The sequence below is a fragment of the Mesoplodon mirus genome (genome assembly GCF_964341445.2).
Source record: "Mesoplodon mirus genome assembly, chromosome: 4".
NCBI lineage: Eukaryota > Metazoa > Chordata > Mammalia > Artiodactyla > Ziphiidae > Mesoplodon > Mesoplodon mirus.
This window is the reverse complement of record NC_138979.1, coordinates 73,078,591-73,100,808: the sequence shown is the minus strand read 5'-3', so window position 1 is coordinate 73,100,808 and position 22,218 is coordinate 73,078,591. Positions and strand designations below refer to the sequence as shown.

The 22,218-nt window shown below is 42.4% G+C and overlaps 1 protein-coding gene across 1 annotated transcript in view; it reads right to left on the bottom strand.

Moving 5' to 3' along the window:
• Positions 1–6,222: 6,222 nt before the first annotated feature.
• The window catches only part of CHSY1 (chondroitin sulfate synthase 1), a 72,730-nt gene continuing 56,734 nt past the window's right edge, over positions 6,223–22,218 (bottom strand). The window contains exon 3 of the mRNA XM_082617888.1: positions 6,223–9,148. Coding sequence (XP_082474014.1) covers positions 7,556–9,148 — 1,593 coding nt within the window. The 3' untranslated portion in view covers positions 6,223–7,555. The remainder of the gene's footprint in view (positions 9,149–22,218) is intronic.

The window sequence follows — 22,218 nt, the reverse complement described above, 5'->3', positions numbered from 1 at the left end:
GCACAGCAACTCTCTTCAGAGTTGACAACGTTACATCCTCATGGACAATTCACTTTAAAAGAATCTGCAGCATTTTAGTACCAAACCTATGAAGATCCTCTTGTGTCACATTTTCTCTCCAATCTTGTGGTTTGTGGATATTTTCCTTCTAACTTGGGACTGACTGCTATGCAGGTCGAAGAAAGGAAAACACGCCAAGCAAGGAATTAGGGCAAGTGGAACCTCACTGACTGTGCACCTCTGTGGGTGAAGAAGGGATGGGGATTTAGGTGAAACAACGTGATTCTGTGATGGACTCATCTCCCAAAGCAACTTGGGGGCAGCAGGCTGTTGCAGTAGCCACTCTGAGGGAAAGGGCAGTGTCAAGCCCTCAGCGGGGAGGCAAAGGTAATAGCATTGCAAGGCCTGAGCTAATGGGAGGTCCCCAGGGGGTGAAGTGGAATCACGTGTCCTCCCAGCTTGGGGGACACCTGGCAGCCAAGCCCCAGGTCCTGGGCAGGCACAGGCCTCCCCCTGACTCCCTGCAGAGCCGAGGGCCCCTGGCTGGGGCTGGACAGGGCTTCCTATCCCTCTGAGCTGGCCAAGCACAAGCATCACATCCTCCCGGGTACACGGCTCATGGGGGACTGCGCTGACAATCTGCCTCAGAGATACTGGGCCTGGTGAGCTTTTGCTGGAAGACACGTCCTTTCAGAAGAAGGAAAGGCCCTTGCCCAAATCTAATTTTAAAGGCCTGTGAATCATAACCCAAACTGCTCATTACCCAGGGACTGCATGGTGACTGACTTGGACCTTCAGCTCCAGCACAGAAGATGGGAAGGCACACGTTAACCATGGTTCTCCTGATCCCAAGACTCTCTCAGAGACCTCCAGCTCATCAAGGCCCAACAGGAGTCTCTAGATGCCCTTTTCTAGCACAAGGCGTCCTGTATCTTCCTGTCACAGCTGCTTCTATTGAAAAAGGATCATTCCCAGAGGCCCCAAAGCCCCAGGCTCCAAATACTGCCTTGAAATCTAGTCGTGGGCTTTAGCTCCCAGGTAGCACAGAAGCCAAGTAACAGTAAATTGTAATTAATATATATTTTATATGATATTATCTAAGATATATAATGAAACCTCAAAACCTGCCTACAACATAGGTAAGGGGTCAGTGGTTTCATATTTGAAGACTGAAACTAATTCACATTTGTGGTCAAATGTACACTTTTCTTTCTGGAAAATGCACTCGCTTCTGGTTGCATGGAGCCTGGTGTCTCTGGGCATGTCCACACCCTCCCAGACATCCAATGCCTCTCAGAGTCTGGGAAGCGCCCGTCTTATCTTGAGCTGCCACTTCCGTACCTCGCCCTGTGCTTTGATCTCCTGGGACAAATATCTGTGACCTGGGAATGGAGAAATGTATCTCGTTCCCAAACAGGCCATCTGTCTGCAACTTGCCTCTCCTCAACCCTTGAGTCATCAGTAAATCTTTCTGCCTTTTTTCTCACTTTGCAGTGACTCAAGTTTTGCAACAACAGAGTTGGGTTTGTGGTTTCCGTTTCCACAGGATGATGTAACCAAGACACTGGATGCAATATTCCCCTAGTATTTCTTGAAGGTCATTTAGTTGTTCAGATTTATTTTTAAAAGGTTTTATTAGAGTGGCTAGTAGGTACAAAATGCCAACGTTGACCGAGTAAAATACCAAATGACTTAACATTAGGTCAGAAACGGCCAAACACTAAGGTCCCTAGAAGTGAATGACCTACTTCTGGAAATCTATCCAGTGATCCAAAGTATGAAGAGGGCTTCGTGCAAAAGACTTCATCTGTGCTGTTGTCCAAGACGGAACAGGACACTCAAGGTGGCCAACAGCAGGGAAATTCTCAACTCTAAGAGACACGAGGGCCTTTAAAGACAAGTTTAGAGAATCAATGTATTTTAAGTGGGGGAGGGGGAGCAAGATGCCAAATTGTATGTACGCGTACATCAAACTATAAAGACGTTACAAAAACCCCAGAGGAATTTACCAAGGTGGGAACAGGGTGGTGCAAGAGGAAGGTACTGCAGGTCATTCCTTTTCCTTCTCTACTTCCCAATAAATCTATGTTTGCATTGTGATGACAATGTTATTTACAATGGAAGGGACAGGCTTCATCTAAAGATCCAAAGTGTTTCCTTCACAACACGAATGTGATCACTTGAATGTGCAGTTTTAGAAACAGTACATTTCTAGTTTGCAGAGGGCATTTTGAGCACATGAATGAGATCTCTCCTTTAGTTATATAACAGGAAGTGTTTGCCCAAAGAAAGACCTAAACTTAATTCAGAATTAATAAATTTGAAGGTCATTCTGAGGTTTGACTAGAAGTGCTTTTTTTTCTGCAATGGGAATGTGTACTGAGCTAGGCATGCGGGGGCTGGGGCCTGACATAGGGTAATGGGTTGAGGCAAATGAGTAAAAGGAAAGAGGAGGTGGCAGCCCAGAGGCATCACTGACTTAATTAACTGTGGTAGGCTGCTTAATGGAGAGAAATTCAATACAGATGCATCAGCTTTAAGCAGATTCCAGATATGGCCTAATTTGCACTATTAAAAGATCTAATCAATTTATTATATTTTCTCATTAGAAATCAGCCAGGCATAACGGATAACTCTTACCATTTTAAAGGAAAATGTAGTTAGAATATTCATAAAGAAATAAATGTTGTTTTTGTCTACAATAGTAAAAAAAGAAGACCCTCATAACTGGAATATAATGAATGGTAAATTGAATGCATTAAAAAAGTATCTGACAACAGGGCCTTAAGTGGTTTAACTGCACTGATGACAAGCCAGCCCCAAATCTGGTTGGTCCTGTGGTTTCCTGTGAACATCTTATACCCATCCCCTCTTCCACACATACATCCCTGTAGAAAAAACAAACAAAACCCTGAAGCATAGCAACACTAACATGAGTTTTTGTTTTTTTCCTACTGAAAGTCACACAAAATGAGTTGCTGTTATTTGATCCATTGCGTTGTAACATTTACATTTTCATTGTATTTGTAACAAGACTAAGTAGATTTGGTGTGAGCTGCCTTTTCCTTCAAGCAGAACAGGGACATCCTTCGAGGGCTGGGAAAGCACAGTGGGACCCATCGAGGCAGGTACAGCCATGTACAGCCACTTCAACAGACAGATCCCTCGCTGGCCCCAAGTCACTGTGGCAAGAAGCTCCTTTGCAGCTGAGATTACATGCAGTAATGCATCCTAACCCCCCAGGGAGGGCTGGCACCTGCTTCCTTCCATGACAAGAAAGCACAAGAGGAGACCTTGGAAGTCTGGGGCCAGGGCGTAGTCCCTCAGCCACCGGCAAGCCGTCCAGTGGGTAGGCAGCCCCAAAGGTGTGTCATCTTCCTGAAGAACAGGAAGTTTCTATAAGGCAAGAAAAGCTTCTGTAAATCCACTGTTCTCTTAACCTGACCACTATCCTTGGGAGGTGGTGTGGAGACTGTGGCTCAACTGGCACCCCACGGCACATATCCTACCCCACGGACACACTGAGAAGTGAATGGAGATGACTGCAGATAACACCTGAACCTCCAGGTGACCCTTCAAAGCCCAAGAATTGAGGCAAAACGTGACTGTCACTTAGCCTGGTCACACATCATGATAAATGGTGTGAGCATTAGGGGGTGAAGGTGTGTGTTAGCCACGCCCGAGTCTGCTGTCTGCACAGCAAGTTCCTCTCTGCTCCAGCTGTATCAGGCTGAGGCTGGGCTTTGTGAAATAGGTGTGGTCAGAGAGCTGGGCAGGAAGGAGGCGAGGACAGACTCGCCTGTGGAGATCAAGAATTTGACTGGCTGAACTGATGGTGTTTGGGGCAGTGGGACAAAGACCAGCTGGGAGGGTCAGAGCTCCTTCTGTGTCTGGGCTCGGGAAGGGCCCCGCCCAGAGTTCACCAGCACCACCCAGCCCTTCTGCTCTCAAGACTCTGAAACAGACGGCCCCGCCCTCACACCGAGGACCATCATATGACCTACATTATGTGACACATGGCCTGTCTCCAACCATCAAAGTCCCACATGCTCGGGTCTGTGTGTGTGTTCTCACGCTGGCCCAGAGTAAGTGTTGGGAAAGCGATGCCACCTTCCAGAAGTGAGGTGCCTGCGCTGTCTGCCCTGCGAGACAAAGCTCTCCAGCCTCCACTTGGGCAGGGCTCTCACACATGCAACCACAATGCCTAGGAAGCCCACCCGGCCTGCTCTCAGAACCCAAGTCCGTAAGTCTGTCCTGTGGCAACAAAGGCTGGCACAGATCCATGTGCCCAAGCAAGCATGTACCCCCTCACCTGTGTAAATGAATTTTTAAAATGCTACTGATGCTAGCCTATATACAATTCATCCCACCTTCCACACCAGAACCCCACAAACCTGGTGGTTCTTTGCGGGAAGGGCCTGAGGGCTGGATGGTTAGAGGAATGAGAGGCCATTCACACCTTTGTGCATTGTGATTCCCACCCCCCTTCACCACCTTCACATATTATCCTTAACTTTTAATTATTAACAGGAGTTATCTGGCTTGGGGGTTATGGGCCATTTCGTTTTCTTAATACTTTTCTGTAAAGTAATGAAAGCTAAGAGAAAGTCTAAAGTAACAAACGAAGCAAAGAGGTCTAACCAGAAAGCGTTCCAAGTTTAAGGGAAGAAGGAATCATCTTAAGTCAGGAGTGTGGGGGCCACAGGGTCACAGGCCACGCAGTTCCAGGTGGGAGCAGTGGGCAAGCAGGATGGAGGGCATTCTGCTGGGAGGAGCGCATGGCGGAGAATGGAGCACTGATGGAGGGGCTGGGGTAGTGTGGGGCACTGCCGGCCGTTCCAGACACGAGGGCCCAGCATGCTGGATCACCACCTAGAAAAGAGACTCAGGCCTGCAGTCCAATGAGATTGTCCATTTGTGTCACATCAACACTGGAAGGGTCTGAAATGACACCAGGGTGGACCATGGGGGAGTTTCAACGGGCTCCTGGAAGATGAGTCCAGGTGGCCAGTGGAGTGAGGTGGTGAGAGAGCTCCAGACAGAGGGAAAGCACAGGCAGGAGAGAGACTGATGTCCTCACAAATGAAGAGCCCAGTTCGGCTGGTAGCAGTACCCTGAAGGGTGTCCTACAGAATCCACTCTCTGGGCAGCAGGAGGGCACCAGAGCTGCTGATTTGGAGGGGTGCTTTAGGAAGAGGGAGTGGCCAGGTGGAGAATGAGCCCACAGGCCAGTGGGCACAGAATCCAGGCACGGCACTACAAGGGGAGAGGACCAGAGTGAAGGGGTCCAACGGCATTTCTGGAGACGGAGTCTTGATGAAGGGAGGTCGGCACCTCCATCAACATTAACAGTGATGTCAGGGAAAAGGAACAGACGTGGGCAAGAGTGGGATTAGGGAAGGAAATAGCCAGTGTTAACAAAGTGTCACCAGGACATCTGATGGGCACTGAAGCTCAATAAAGTAATTGCTCACACCCTGTCCTACAGTTCCTTATTATGGTAAAGAGAGACAATTTAAGTGACTTTGTCATCAAGATGTATATATGTTCTTCCTTACTGAGGAATAAAAATGTCTTTGCTTTTTTCCAAGGAAAAACTAAACACTCCCACAAAGCAAATGGCAATTAGGATGAATGACAGCAATTCGTACTGTGAGCACAGTGTCATTATACTGGATCTTCACTGTCATTACATGGTAAATACCTGTCCTGGAAGTGTAATTCGCATCCACAAAGCTTGCTACCTTGGCATCAAAGATCTTACTTTTTTGATTCTTGGATTATATGCCAACTGTAGGCAATTTATCCTGTAGCTAGATCCATCCTAAAACCCTGAGCACATTCGTGCACAAAGGATCACGTGGGCACTTGTTAAAATGCAGATTTTAACTGGCCTGGCAGGTGCACTAAGGAGGCCTGGAAGGTATATTTGTACCAAGAAGCCAGATGGAGCTTGGACCTGGTCTGAAGAACTTTGTTCTATAAAACACAAGATTCAGCAAGTTCTTTAAGAGGAACAAACAAAGATGACAAGTACATTCTATGGAAAAAATAGAGGAAGAGGCACTTGAAAGTTTCATTTCATTCCTGAACTGCAGTGCATACAAATATTCCCCTCAAATAACTTGAAAAACCTTATGAATCAGTGTTTAAGTTTTTTACTCAACGTAATACAATTCTTCAGCTAAAACAAGAGTAATGAGACAAAATGGTTCTGAAAAGTACAATAGAAAAATATTGTCCACTGGTTTATTTTTCCAAATGAGCAATAGGCTATTTACAAATAAGCAGATCTCCAATGATGTATATTAAAATGGCAAATCTATTACTGTTTGAAATCTAAATGAAAAAAAAATTTAAGGCACATTTGTTCTATGAATTTAAAACAAACTTTCTGGTTTAATGACAGATTCATTTCACTTTTGTCCCCAAAACACGTGAGCACCAAGATTATCAAAGAACACTTAATATTTAGTAAAACAGTAAGGAATGTAAAAATTAAGGAGGGGGAAAAGAGTTTTCAAAAGGAAATCTTTGGAGATCAGTTTACTGCAAATAAAATATACTAAACATTCCTAATACACATAAATACTAATAACTAACAGGTACTTGGGAAATGGCAAAGTTCTAAACAATGGATATTAAATAAATTAAAGGTATTTCAGATACAAAGGATAAAACAAAACCGTAATTAAAGAATGAGACACCCATCTCCATCAACATAACACGGACAGGATGAAGTGAACAAAATCAGATACATTTCCCCCCAATGCTTTCATTAGGGTTGGGTTTTTTTTTTGTCTTTGTTTTAGCTTGCATACATTAGATTTATGACAATAATTCTTATTTGCCATTCTAAATATTAATATTTTACCCTTTAAAAAGAAGGGTCTGGAGAAGAGAAAATGCCAGACCCTTCTTGAAATGTAATGCCAGGTCCATTAGGCCACACTAATTACAACACGAACAGCCATCTATCTTTTACTGTGCTTTCCCTGCTCCCCTTGCTTTGAAAAACCTTCAAAAATGAGACAAGACTGGGGGAAACAATCACCTTTGGAAAGCTCTCTTGAAGATGATGATACAGTTACTATCACATTTCCTTATTTGACAACTGCAACATAAAATGGCTTAAAAAAATTGCTGTAAAAAAAGACAAAAGGTAGAATCTGTGCAAAGTTAACAGTTACAACAAAACATTTACCAGAATTACAGTGTTTTGTTACAATAATACTTTGCAGGAACGTTCATGTTTTCTGCCATAGGACTATAGCAAAGAGGTCTGAAAAAGAAATATTAAAAAAAAAGTTTTGTTCATCAGGTACATTTCAAGTCATAATTAAGCAGGTCTGCTACATAACGTTCAGCAAGAAAATGTGTTCAAAAGGCAAACATGATCACATTTTTGTTCAAAAAACTCAATCTTCAAGGAGTCCTTTGTAAGAAAATCATGTGTAAAATATATCCTTGTATGGACTTCAAAAACTGATCATACAAAAAATTTTTGAAAAATAAATTAGGTAATTAAAAATGTCTTTTCCAGCAAAGCTGGACATTAGGCTGTCCTCACTGAGCCATTATTATTGCTGCTTTTACTGTAATTTGGGTCATTTTTTTCTAGCCACATTTCAGCCAACTGCTGTGTGGACCCATATGTTGATGCTTTGGACCCCAAGCACATTTTGTACTGTTTGGGATCAAGGTTGGGATCACAAAAGACAGGATGGTGGACGTGGACTACTCCTACTTCTTGGCTCCTAAATGTCTTCAAACCTGCCTGGACAACCTTGTTGAAAAGGTCAACATCCTCGAGCCCCCAGCCTTGGATAGAAACATCAAAGCCACCTACTTGGACGAGATCTCCCTTATAAATACAAGTAATGCCAAACCCATAGTTTCTCCAGAAGCCAGTTTTTTGAGTAAAGGCAAAATGGTTGTCACTGGGAACCTTCCCACTATAAACAATCTTAGGATCGTACTGGCTAAAGATGATTGGAAAATATATTTGTTGGCCCAGAACTGTATTTGCTCGACATCGCTGAAGAAATTCTGTAGTAAATACAAGGTCAACGTCACAGAAGAAGAGCAAAGATTCATTATTAAATTGGGAAGATCCCACTTCTAGGGCCAGAGCTCTTGAAAATTCTCCAGACACGGGCAAAATCTGCATGTCGGCTTTCGGGTACTTAATGCGGTAATCTCTCATGAGTTCAACTTGCTTGGCCTTGTCGGGGTTGGAGTCAGAATTGAAGAGCAGAACAACAAGCCTGACATTCTGATTCGGAATGAGACATGTCTTCTCAAAGTTCCCCATGAATCTCACAAACATGTCAAAACGTCCAGACAAAGGAATCAATATATTGATCTTTTTCTCTTTGGGTTCTTTGTGCTCATCCTTGGACCCAGGGAGCTGAAAGGGAACAAGCTTCTTCAGGGAATTCGAGAGAAAGGACAAGGATCCAGATTCTTGATTGATTTTGTTGGCCAGTTCCTTTGCATCCAGCTCCTCGTGTTCCACAAACTGGATCTTGCTGAAGGTCTGCTGTAAATATGCATGCCTCCGCACAGGCACTGTCATTTTCTTCCCTTTGTGTTTTTTGTACAGAAGCAGCAGGTCCAGAATGTACTCGGCCCCGTACATGGGATTCACTCGGCGATAGCCGTACTGTATCTCCTTAAAATCAATAATGCGCCCTCTGGTCTTGGCGTTGGCATTGATCATCTCCATGACCTGCATGACAATGTCATCCAAGGCCTCCCTCTGCGCGGAGTCCATCCCTCTTCGAGGGGGTTGGCTGTCAGCAGCCGAATACAAATATTTCCCAGTCAGAAACTCCCACTCCAGAATCTCCTCTCGCTGGCGGGGCTGAAACCTCATGAAAGAAGGGGGAATTCCCAGCTGGAGGTCTTCTTTATGAATCTCGGTGTTGCTATATTTGCTCATCAGGACAATCTCTCGGTGCAGCTGGATGGTGCGGTGTCGAAGCTCAGCAATCTTGCGGCTGAGCATGTAGCTGTGGAGCCTGTACTGGTAGGGTGGGTTTTTGTTAGGGTGCAGTGTGATGGCTCGGTGAATTTTACTGTTATGGAGATCTCTAATGTACCCCTTCTTGTTCTGTTCATAATTCTCATAAAAAAGCTGTTGCATCTGTTAAGAAACAAAAAAAAGATTGTTATTAGTATTACATGACTGAGTGTCCCTCTATTCTTATATTTCCTTATAGACCTGCATACCCTAAAAAAAAAAATCTAAATATTAGAAATCTTTCTAAATGAGTCAGAGCATATCTAAGGTCCTAGGTAAAGCCCGATCTACAACAGTCCAATGAGAACAGAAGAATTATAAACCACTTAAAGAAACAAGACTTCATCAATAACCAGAGTTAGCCAATACAATTCTGTAGGCAAACAGAATAATGAAAAGGTTTTCCCATGAAGTAAAAGTGTAATCCTGAGCTCACAGCACACCAACTCAACATACCTGGAAGAGAATGCCACTGCTGGTCCCCACCAAGCCCGTGAAGGGGACCTAAGAGCCAAGGTCCCCTCCCTGAAGACTGGCACCCAAAAGGAGCTCCCATCTGAACAGGAATAAACTGCATCAGTGGATTGAAAAGGAGAACTCCAGGAGGATGACCTGAGCACAGGATTAATGCTGCTTCCAGGGAGCTGAGCAGAAGGAAAGCCATCCAGCCACATGGAGGAAGAGGCCTGCCACTGGGAAGGGCATGCTGTAGGTAAAACCAAGGGTCTGCGAGGTTACTGGGAGCACACTTGGAGAATCCTTTAAACATCTCTGTGTTCCTGTGCAGGCAGGAAAGGGCCTGCTTGCTAGGCGCCACGTCTCGAGCACCAGCAGAGCCAGCGCATGGGGGCTCAGAGTGTGGAGCTGAAGGGCAGGAAAGGCAAGGGGACTCATTATCCCACCCTACTCTCCCTCTGTTCTAGGACACTGACTGGGAGAAACAAAAGTTTGAGATCCATCAGCCAAAACTGGGTCTGTTCCCTCAAGCTAGATAGGGAATATACTTAATTCTCCAGTACATTCAAGCAACAGGATGATGAGCTCTACAAAGCCTTCTCGAGTAAAGAATAAAAATTTGCAAAAAAAGTTTAGTAAAAATAACACTTGTGGGACTTCCCTGACAGTCCAGTGGTTGGGACTTTGCCTTCCAATGCACGGGGTGCAGGTTCGATCCCTGGTAGGGGAGCTGGGATCCCACATGCCTAGCTGGCAAAAACCCAAAACATAAAACAGAAGCAATATTGTAACAAATTCAATAAAGACTTTAAAAATGGTCCATGTCAAAAAAAAATCTCAAAAAAAAAAAAAAAAACCTTTGCGGTCAGTATCTGATAAACTAGTCCTATTTTATTTGTGGCTGAACTTTTTTTTTTTGTTCATATTATTAAATACTATCTCTTGATAAGGGTGCATGGATTTGGATCAAGTAGGCCTTTGGACAGTCGTATTTTTGACTTTTTTTCCCTTGAGCCACCCAAGTTATAATAATAGAAAAATACAGATTAGCATTTTTACACCCCATTTTCTTTTTCTATACAATTACTACAAGCTACCAATAAATGAAGCCAATAAGAGCAAAAAGAAGGGAAATGCTTCTGAAGAATGGCTTAAAAGAAAAAAAAAGAGCACACAAGTAACGCTGCCGGTGCTGAGCAGGGGCTGAACACGCACCCACTCACTCGCTCAATTCCCTGGAGCCGTCAATCTGCTGAACGCTGACCGCCTGTGTTTTGTCCTCAGAGGAGCAACTAGCCTGGAACTGCAACACCTCCTCGCAAGTGCCCTCACCATTTCTGACTTTGCTTTCCACATCATCTACAATCAACAAACGAGGTATGTGCATACACGGAATTATCCGCTGAAATGACTTCCAAACATTACAATTACTTAGATAAGACAGTCAAGTAAAAAAAAAAAAGAAAGAAGAAAAAGAAAAGGAAAGGAAAGGAAGCAGAGTGTCTCTCACCTCGGAGAGAGCACCACCTTTCTCAAGTGTGCAGCAGGCACCCTGACACGCGCGCAGGTGTCCGCTCACTATTTCTCTCAGCACAAGCGGCACTTAGTTACTCAAATTCTTGACTTAATACATGGACCAAAAAAAGGCAGTTTGGGATTTGCTGAAAGAGGGCTTGAAGCAACTGATGCCCAAACTCCTCCAACCCTGGATAGACAGGCCACAGAATGATGACCAAGAAAAATGACAAGCCATCATAAGGACCATAAGAATTTATCTTTCTTTTAATTTCACTCCTCAGATGGGTCACAACAAAAGAGGTTTAATGAAAATCCTATCAAAAGTGTTTTCACTGTTCATTTTCTATCTGGGCTGATTCCTGGGTACAAACTGCATGGCTGCAAGGTGACAAGTGGGAGTCATCTGAGGATTCAAAACCATGAAGAAACGCTGAGGAAAATTCTTTGCAGGTGCTAAAACAAATGCTGTCGTTTCCTTCCTCTGACCCTCACCCCTGTATGCCCCAACAACTTGAGGCCATTTTTCCAGTTTTAACAAAGTTAGCCTTTACAACATGCATCAAATAGCTGGGCAAGCCACCTGACTCCACGACTCCACCTGAGGACACCACTGTGTGAGGAGAGCCACTCAAAGGTTGGCAACATGCCCACCACAGCAAAGAACTCAGCAACAACCCAATGCTCCATGGTCGGGGACTACCACAGTCACTACCGTAAGCTATATGATGGAAGGCTTCCTAACAATTTTGGCAGAGATTTTAAATATTTGTTATAATTACATATTACTTCCATTTTGTCTGCTTATAATTTCAAAATTTTTAACAATGAGCATGAAGAACCATGACTTTTTTTGAAAGGTCCCTTTATGTTTCCAAGAATGCAGGCACACTGAGCCATCAGTCTGGCCTTAGAAGCTGCTTTCCAAAACTAAGAATCCTCTGAAGCAGGTGGTGCCCCTTCCTCTCCCCGTGCTGCCAATCCCATCTCCCCGGGCATTTCAGACCCTGCTCTGCTCCTGCCCTGCCGGGTGATGTCTCAGTCTCCCAGTGGGTCTTCTTGCAGAACTGTTCCTTCCTCAATTCTGCATAGTAGCAAAACCAGTCTTAAGGATATGAGTGGTAGAACCCACATGATTCTCTCTTCCTAAATACTCTTAAAAGAGAATAAAGAATGCAAAAGGAATAAACCCATAAGGACCAAGAGAATGGGGGAGGAAACACAGACACAGTAGAGAAGAGATGTCCCCAAATTCTAAGAAAATGGAGCGTGAAGGAAGATGAAACCCAACAGACTGCTCTGAAGAGTAAGCCAATTTATTGAATCCTGAGAACCCTGCGGAAAGATACCAGTGTTGCAAGGCGGGTGGAGGCTGGGGCTGAACACAGGGAGATTGGAGGAACTGGATATATGGAGCAGTGAGAGCCCCACAGTTCCTCCCCACATACCACCATGGCGGGTGGTGGGGAGAGGAGAAGGAGGGTGGTGGGAGATGCCCAGCAACTTCCAAAACACGCTCCCAGTTATTCTGGCATTTAGACGATGGGTCTGTTGCCAGAATTCATCTAGGGTTGCATATCGATTGTTGCAACTAAACTAGGACTGGTGAGTAGTAAATATTGGCGGTTTCTCGACACATTCATCTTTTTTAAAAAATTAATTAATTAATTAATTTGGGGCTGTGTTGAGTCTTCACTGCTGTGTGCGGGCCCTCTCTAGCTGCGGTGAGTGGGGGCTGCTCCTTGCTGCAGTGCATGGGCTACCCGTTGCGGTGGCTTCTCCTGTTGCAAAGCACAGACTCTAGGCATGCGGGCTTCAGCAGTTGCGGAACACGGGTTCAGCAGCTGTGGCTCACAGGCTCCAGAGCACAGGCTCAGTAGTTGTGGCATGCGGGCTCACTTGCTCTGCAGCATGTGGGATCTTCCCGGACCAGGGCTTGAACCTGTGTCCCCTGCATTGGCACGCAGATTCTTAACCACTGTGCCACCAAGGAAGCCCCAACACATTCATCATTTACAGTAGTTATTCCTGAATGTCACTGTCTATAGGTTATTTTCCCTTACTCCTCTGGGTTTACTTCATTGATAAGCACATAAGCCTGAAGTTCAATCTGTTCGCAAATGAAATCTGAACACCTAGAGAGGGATGCGTTCAAGGCTGACAGTAGAGGGGAAATGAAAGTCTAAACAGTAGGACCCCCAGTCCTCCTCTCCCAAATGTCTCTCAGAACACTGGTCCCCCACTTCTCATTCCAAGTAGGAGGCTGGAAGCATCTTTTCTGTATCAAGTAAATAGCCCCATAGATATCTAGAGTCCTCCAACAAAAAACATCACCCAAAAGTTGATCACTACGGCAAGGATACTAGTTTAAAAAAATCTTGCCTATAGAGCTTCCAGTTAGTTTTTCAATGCTTCAGCCTTAAATGACAATTGACAGCCAAGGACCACCAGGCAGTTGAATGAGGGTTCCAATGGGAAAGATGGAGACAAAACAAAGAAACAAAAAGCTTGGTGGAAATAGAAACAATGCAGTGACTAGAAGAAAAACTCAACAACAAAAAAAACAAAAATTATAAGGTATTCAAAGAGAAGCTACTGTATCTGTGCAACAAAAATAGAATACTATAAAAAAGATAATCAGAAAACAAAAAAGCTCTTGAAATTAAACATAAAATAGCAAAACAAAAAAAGTAGAGATTGAAGATAAAGTTGAGGAATATTCCAGAAAATAGAAAAACAACAAAAATACACAACAGGAGAGAAGAGTATTCATTCTAGAAAGAGAAAGCACATGGGGAAGAAAATACAAAAAATGGGTCCAAAATTACTCAGGTGCCTGGATTGAACCCTAAGTGCCCAGAATAAAGAGTACAAATTGGGAACACTACAGATAAAACTATTAAAAACTTGCATACAGGAGAAAAAAGGCCATATATAAATAATTCAGAAACTGGAGTGGCACTAAACACAGACAAAACTAAAGAACAATACCTTCAAAAGTGGGTGGAGTGAAAATTATTCTCCACATAGAATTCTCTTCCCAACCAAACTATCCATCAAGTAAAAGGGGAGAACAAACAGCTTCAGATATTCAAGGACTCAAATTCTACCTTGCATTCATTCTTTCCCAGGAAGCTATTAGAGGATGTGCCCATCTAGAATGAGGGGTTAAATCTGGAAAGATGACATAGGATCCCAGAAACAAGGGGTACAACACAGAAGGAAGAAAAGAGAGACCCAGAATGACAGTGCAAGGAAATCCTACAAGAACAGTACTATGGACTGCATGTTTGTGTCTCCCCAAATTCATGGGTTGAAACTCTAATCCCCAATGTGGCACTATTAGGAGGTGGGGCCTTTGGGAGGTGACTGAGTTTAGATGAGGCTATGAGTGTGGGGCCCCCATGATGAGATCGGGGCCCTTATAAGGGGCTGAAGCACCAGAGCGCTATCTCCCCACCATGAGAGGACACAGCAGGAAAGCAACCATCTGTAAACCAGGCAGAGGGTCCTATCCGAACCCAACCATGCTGACACTTTGATCTTGGACTTCCAGCCTCCTGAGTGTTTAAGCCACTCAGTCTACAGTATTTTTGTTCTAGCAGCTGGAACAGACTACAACAAAGAGCTTTGCAGCAGGGAACCAGTGCACACGGTAAAAGGCACAGATGTTCACTGCTTGCACCTTCAGAATCCAGATCAGTGCCTGACACACTGCAAGATACTCAACAGAGAGCTGATGAATTAATGATTAACAGCAGTCTTAATGCATACCAAGTATCAAGAAACTGGAAGATCTCAGTGCAGAAGAACACGGCTGATGTGGACAGACACAATACAATATACTTGTGTTCCTGTGACCAGGATACATGTTAAAATGTAAAAATCAGCAGCACATTTTGAAAAAGAATACATAACCTTCCACCAAAGGATACAGCTGTCATTTGTTTTTTACTCCCCAGAACACCAGTATATAAGTGTACGTTTTATTCTTAGCTATCAAAACCCTGCACGAGGGGAGCGAGGTCCATCGGGAGTCCTCTATGAAAGCAGGTCTTCCGTGCATGACTGATTATTTCTTACAGACTCGACAGGACAACATGTCCCCAAACATTTTCAGGAATACATTTCTCAAGACATTTTAGAAGCTGTCTGTGGTCATTACTTTCATAGTGACTGAAGTCTAGGTAAGCTTTATCTGAAACACAGAGTGTGTGTGCTAAAGGCATAAATACAGAGAAGAGAAAAATATTGACTGGCAGGCTTCTGAAAGGCTTAAAATCCCCTGGAACCACTGTGGACTGAGAATTTTAAGCTACAGTAAAGTTGTTGTAGGCACCTTCTGGCTAAAGTCTGGCTGAAAGGAATGTTGTGTTACATTCTTTTTCTCTTTTTATGAAGAAGAAATCTGTTGCAAGACAAAAGTGTGTGCGTGTGTGTGCATGTGTGTGTGTTTGGGGGAGGCAGCACTTATTTTACTAAAAATAAGGCCAACTCTATGCCCAGATTAGCTGGTGGCCCTCATGTCACCCCAAAAGATTTAGTCTACTAATACTGCTATAAAATAAATGTTTTAGACAAAGAAGCCACTCACTTGGCAGACTAGATGGAGTACATACCTACAATGATCTTTAGAAAAATCTAAATAAATGCCAGTGAAATAGCTCCCTTTCTAAAAGGGCAAATGAGGGTATAAGTACTTCACAGATGATGAGACAGAATGTAACAGGTGAGGACATGCACTTCCACATAAGGATATTAATGTTAATACTCAGACCCTGCCCAAATCGGCTTCCAGTGGCACCTTTTGGTCCTTTAGCACATTTAGCAATCTCCCTCAACTTCTATACAAAGTCTTATTATAAATGACTTTGGTGTAGAGGTAAGGAACGATTTTCTTTTCACCCTCAATGTGGTGCAATAGGAGAGGAAGAGGGAAAATTCAGATTTCAGGGAAACTTTTTTGGAGAAGAGAAATACATGTTACAAATCAACTTCAAAATTAAGAACAGGAATATAAAGTATAATTCAAAGTAAAAATTTCAATGAGATATTAAGGCTAGGTTAGGGAAGAACGATCCAGAAATCATCTGTGATCCTGAAAAGGAGCCGGGCGGCTGGAGGGAAGTACTGGAGAAGCAACCCAGTGCTTAGACTCTGCCCTCTCCCAACCCCACCCACCCAGACCTCCAGGGCCAGCCCCCAGCTGAGTGCACAGCGCCCCACTCACTGTCATCTACCCCCTTAGCACTTTTATCCCAGGTCACACTGTCCACTGTTCACATGAAGCCATCTTAGTACTCTCGGGTCTCATTTTTGCCTTTGTAGTATTGCTGGCATTTGCATTTGATTTTGGAATCCCTGGCAAAGTTCTCAAGTTATCTTTGTTTTCACCTTGACTAGTTTCTCTGCTGTTATTTGGGTTTTTCCTACCTTTTGTTTTTCTTTGAAGGTGCCCGGTTGCATTTAAGAAGGCATGCTGTGGGTGGGATGAAATTGAACCATTTTGCTCTTAGGCACTTGAATGAGAAATAGTTGGATCGTTAAGCTGAACATCTATACCTTCTATCCACTGTCCCTCTTTCTCTCATGTTATAGCTAATTCCACTGCTTACTACAATGTTCCCCATTAAGCAGTCTCTAAGAGGAATAATCATATGACTAAGGGAAGTGTTTAGCAATTTTCTAGTAACAGAAATGAAACTACTATTTATCTGGAAGAAAGTTCAGAATTAACAATTTAAAGAATAAAGGTTAAGAAATAAGGCTACATAGAGACATTTACTGCTTTTATGCTACCAATAAGTTATAAGACTTGGACAAGTCATTTGAATTTGTTGGGTTTCAAGTTTTCTCATTTATAAAATGACAGTATAGAGGTTCCTTCAAGGTGAAGAATTCTAAGATCTTATGTGCTAATTTTAGAACCAGTCTCATATAATTCTAAAGTCATGCCCTGATGTTCTTCAACCCATCCATCCTGATATGGTTGAAGGTGTAACATCAGAATGTTACAGGATTCTACCTTCACCGAATCAAACTGTATTAAAGGGTAACAACACATCCCAATGAACTGTTTCCATCCCATAAAAACAAACCTCCAATTCTGCTACAAATGAAAATAGTTAAGAATATGAGATTCATAACAGTTCATTTTGGTAACCCTAGGGGTAACAAATATGTAATTTTTTGGTAATAAAGAACATGTATTTTGAATAGTACCAAATTTAGAACAAGGACTTTGTTGTTAAAAAGTATTTCAATAATCTATTACTTGGCACAGTCTTTGGAAGAATATTATAAAATGGAAAGTTAAAAAGTACTGCAGAAGAAAACACAAATCAATGCACATAGGTTATTTAATAATCACAAAGAATACCTTGTTTAAAACACACTAAAGAAGGCTTTTTAAGATGCATGGGATACCACTGATGGTTTAAAGTTAATTTCCAGTGTCCATAAAACAGCCCTTAATCTTTGTTCCAAAAAGTACCCCCATAGGGCTTCCCTGGTGGCGCAGTGGTTGAGAGTCCGCCTGCCGATGCAGGGGACACGGGTTCGTGCCCTGGTCCGGGAAGATCCCACATGCCGCGGAGCGGCTAGGCCCGTGAGCCATGGCGGCTGAGCCTGCACGTCCAGAGCCTGTGCTCTGCAACGGGAGAGGCCACAACAGTGAGAGGCCCGCGTACCGCAAAAAAAAAAAAAAAAAAAAAAAGTACCCCCATAATCTTGGATTCCAGCAAAGCCATCTAACCTTACTGTGAGGTGTTTCTGGACTCTGAGTCAGTCTACAGTAAATCTGAAAGGGGTTAATAAATATCAAGGTCACGTGATTCCCAGGAACTTCTAGCCAGCTGGGAATAACCATTAACTACCCATGCCTAATCTTCAGTTAACAAATACTTCTAGAGTCTTCATTAGCAAATGTCCTTCTTCTCCTCTGCAATGAAGGCCAACACTCTCATTAAGTTAAGGCTCTTCCCATTAACTGTTCACATTAATGTCACCATAAAGTACATATTTCAGCCATATCAACAGACTATCACTGCTACAGATGGACAGCTATTTCTAATTCTGATGTATACAGTGTTTTAATTCACTGCAGAGAATTTGTTTTCTTACCCTTTTGTTCTGAGAATTGATTCAAAGAAAATATGGGTTGTCTAAATGTCAGGAGACCATAACTGGTGGTAGTTTCAAAATAACCATATTCACAAGTTTTAAATATTTAAATTAACAATGTCATACACCTGCAGGGAGGGTTTCCAGGTAATTTACTGTCTGAAGCAGGATCTTCTGAGATGAAAGAGGAAATCCGTTAATAATTAGGCCAAGATCACTGGTATAAACTAGGCCTGTCCCCAGCTCTCAAGACATATGGTTACCCTACATGTCCCTATTAGGTCTCCTCTAATTAGTTTTGTGTAGGCTTTGCCAATTTTCATCCAATTAAGTTCAAGTATTAGGTGCTTAGTATTTTAAAGACTCTATTCAAGAAAGTAAGTTTTTCATGGGAAATAAGCTGGGTCTCTAATGGTAAAAAACGAGAACTATGTGTGTGTGTGTGTGTGTGTCTTGAATGGTTACTGTCAAATTCTGAAATCTAAATACCTTTTAAAGAAGACTGACACATTTCAAAATAGTTGAGAATTAACCTTGGCAAAGTAAACAAAAACTGTTGGTAGTAATTTAAGACTTCTACTGATACATAAGACAATATAAGTGATCAAGAGCTGAAATCAATAGAGTTTGCAAGTGAACATTACATGGTCTGAACAGTCAGCAGGGGCAGTGGACAGGGGAGACAGCCCTTATCTACACTCAGAACACGGTATCTAAACTTCCAGCTCAGGTCTTTACTCATGTCTGACCCAGTGGGAGTCACTTAAAGCTTTTCAAGCATCACCTTTTTTGTTCCATAAAGCAGCAAACTTGGCAGGATTATGCAGAAGGAATGTACGCAGAACTATCTTTAAATGACCAAAGTCTTATGCAAATGCAGCACCAAATACTTAACTAAACATTCACATTAAAAGCACTGTACCAGGCAAGGAAAACTTCACAAGGCCACATACAAAGAAAGGATAAGTGTGCGTGTACACACACACATACACACACATGTGCGCACATGTATGCGAGACAGAGCGTGGCACTGGGCAGACTGACACGGGACATCAACGAAGGGCTCTCTCTAAAACTCGACTCACAGCTGGTACTTGGGTCTAGTCCCCACTGGCCTCCGCTGACACATCACTCACAAGGCTGTTCACTAACTCCAGTCAACATGTGACACACCAGCTCTCTCACTTGACCAAAAGTCTGTATGATAAACTGAGTTAACTAAGCTGTGGTCTAGGGGATCACCAAAAAACAAACTAAAACAAAAATAAAACTAAAGACACACAGGGGCAACATGAGAAGTGTACCAGGTTGGGGAGTCAGGAGAGCAGGACATACAGGAATACAGCCCAGTGAGGTCCGATTTTTAAAGAGAACCTAGAAATCTGGCTATTTTGTGTAGAGCCTCCTAACTTTTAAAAGTCAGCAACCAGAGCTCTACACACCACCAGTCCCTCCCATCAAGCCTGTTAGATAGCCTCATCCACCAGAGGGCAGACAGCAGAAGCAAGAAGAACTACAATCCTGCAGCCTGTGGAACAAAAACCACATTCACAGAAAGATAGACAAGATGAAAAGGCAGAGGGCTATATACCAGATGAGGAACAAGATAAAACCCCAGAAAAACAACTAAATGAAGTGGAGATAGGCAACCTGCCAGAAAAAGAATTCAGAATAATGATAGTGAAGATGATCCAGGACCTTGGAAAAAGAATGGAGGCAAAGATCGAGAAGATGCAAGAAATGTTTAACAAAGACCTAGAAGAATTAAAGAACCAATAAACAGAGATGAACAATACAATAACTGAAATGAAAACTACACTAGAAGGAATCAATAGCAGAATAACTGAGGCAGAAGAACAGATAAGTCACCTGGAAGACAGAATGGTGGAATTCACTGCTGTGGAACAGAATAAAGAAAAAAGAATGAAAAGAAATGAAGACAGCCTAAGAGACCTCTGGGACAACATTAAATGCAACAACATTCGCATTATAGGGGTCCCAGAAGGAGAAGAGAGAAAGGACCAGAGAAAATATTTGAAGAGATGATAGTCGAAAATTTCCCTAACATGGGAAAGGAAACAGCCACCCAAGTCCAGGAAGCGCAGCGAGTCCCATACAGGATAAACCCAAGGAGAAACACGCCAAGACACATAGTAATCAAATTGGCAAAAATTAAAGACAAAGAAAAATTATTGAAAGCAGCAAGGGAAAAACGACAAATAACATACAAGGGAACTCCCATAACATTAACAGCTGATTTCTCAGCAGAAACTCTACAAGCCAGAAGGGAGTGACATGATATACTTAAAGTGATGAAAGGGAAGAACCTCAACCAAGATTACTCTACCTGGCAAGGATCTCATTCAGATTTGATGGAGAAATCAAAAGCTTTACAGACAAGCAAAAGCTAAGAGAATTCAGCACCACCACACCAACTCTACAACAAATGCTAAAGGAACTTCTCTAAGTGGGAAACACAAAAGGACCTACAAAAACAAACCCAAAACAATTCAGAAAATGGTAATAGGAACATACATAGCGATAATTACCTTAAACGTGAATGGATTAAATGCTCCAAACAAAAGACACAGGCTTGCTGAATGGATACAAAAACAAGACCCATATATATGCTGTCTACAAGAGAGCCACTTCAGACCTGGGGACACATACAGACTGAAAGTGAGGGGATGGAAAAAGATATTCCATGCAAATGGAAATCAAAAGAAAGCTGGAGTAGCTATACTCATATCAGATAAAATAGACTTTAAAATAAAGAATGTTACAAGAGACAAGGAAGGACACTACATAATGATCAAGGGATCAATCCAAGAAGAAGATATAACCATTATAAATATATATGCACCCAACATAGGAGCACCTCAATACATAAGGCAACTGCTAACAGCTATAAAAGAGGAAACCAACAGTAACACAATAATAGTGGGGGACTTTTAACACCTCACTTACACCAATGGACAGATCATCCAAAATGAAAATAAATAAGGAAACAGAAGCTTTAAATGACACAATAGAGCAGATAGATTTAATTGATATTTATAGGACATTCCATCCAAAAACAGCAGATTACACTTTCTTCTCAAGGGCGCACGGAACATTCTCCAGGATAGATCACATCTTGGGTCACAAATCACCTCAGTAAATGTAAGAAAACTGAAATCATATCAAGCATCTTTTCTGACCACAACACTATGAGATTAGAAATGAATTACAGGGAAAAAACCGTAAAAAACACAAACACATGGAGGCTAAACAATACGTCACTGAATAACCAAGAGATCACTGAAGAAATCAAAGAGGAAATTTAAAAAACCCTAGAGACCAATGACAATGAAAACACGAAATTGAAACTGTGATTAAAAATCTTCCAACAAACAAAACTGCAGGACCAGATGGCTTCACAGGTGAATTCTATCAAACATTTAGAGAAGAGCTAACACCCATCCTTCTCAAACTCTTCCAAATGATTGCAGAGGAAGGAACACTCCCAAACTCATTCTATGAGGCTACCATCACCCTGATACCAAAACCAGACAAAGATACTATAAAAAAAGAAAATTACAGACCAATATCACTGATGAATATAGATGCAAAAATCCTCAACAATATACTAGCAAACAGAATCCAACAACACATTAATAGGATCATACATCAAGTGGGATTTATCCCAGGGATGCAAGGATTCTTCAATATATGCAAATCAATCAATGTGATACACCATATTAACAAACTGAAGAATAAAAACCATATGATCATCTCAATAGATGCAGAAAAAGCTTTTGACAAAATTCAATACCCATTTATGATAAAAACTCTCCAGAAAGTGGGCATAGACGGAACCTACCTCAACATAATAAAGGCCGTATACGACAAACCCACAGCAAACATCATTCTCAATGGTGAGAAACTGAAAGCATTTCCTCTAAGATCAGGAACGAGACAAGGATGTCCACTCTCACCCCTATTATTCAACATAGTTTTGGCAGTCCTAGCCACGGCAATCAGAGAAGAAATAAAAGGAATACAAATTGGAAAAGAAGAAGTAAAACTGTCACTGTTTGCAGATGACATTATACTATACA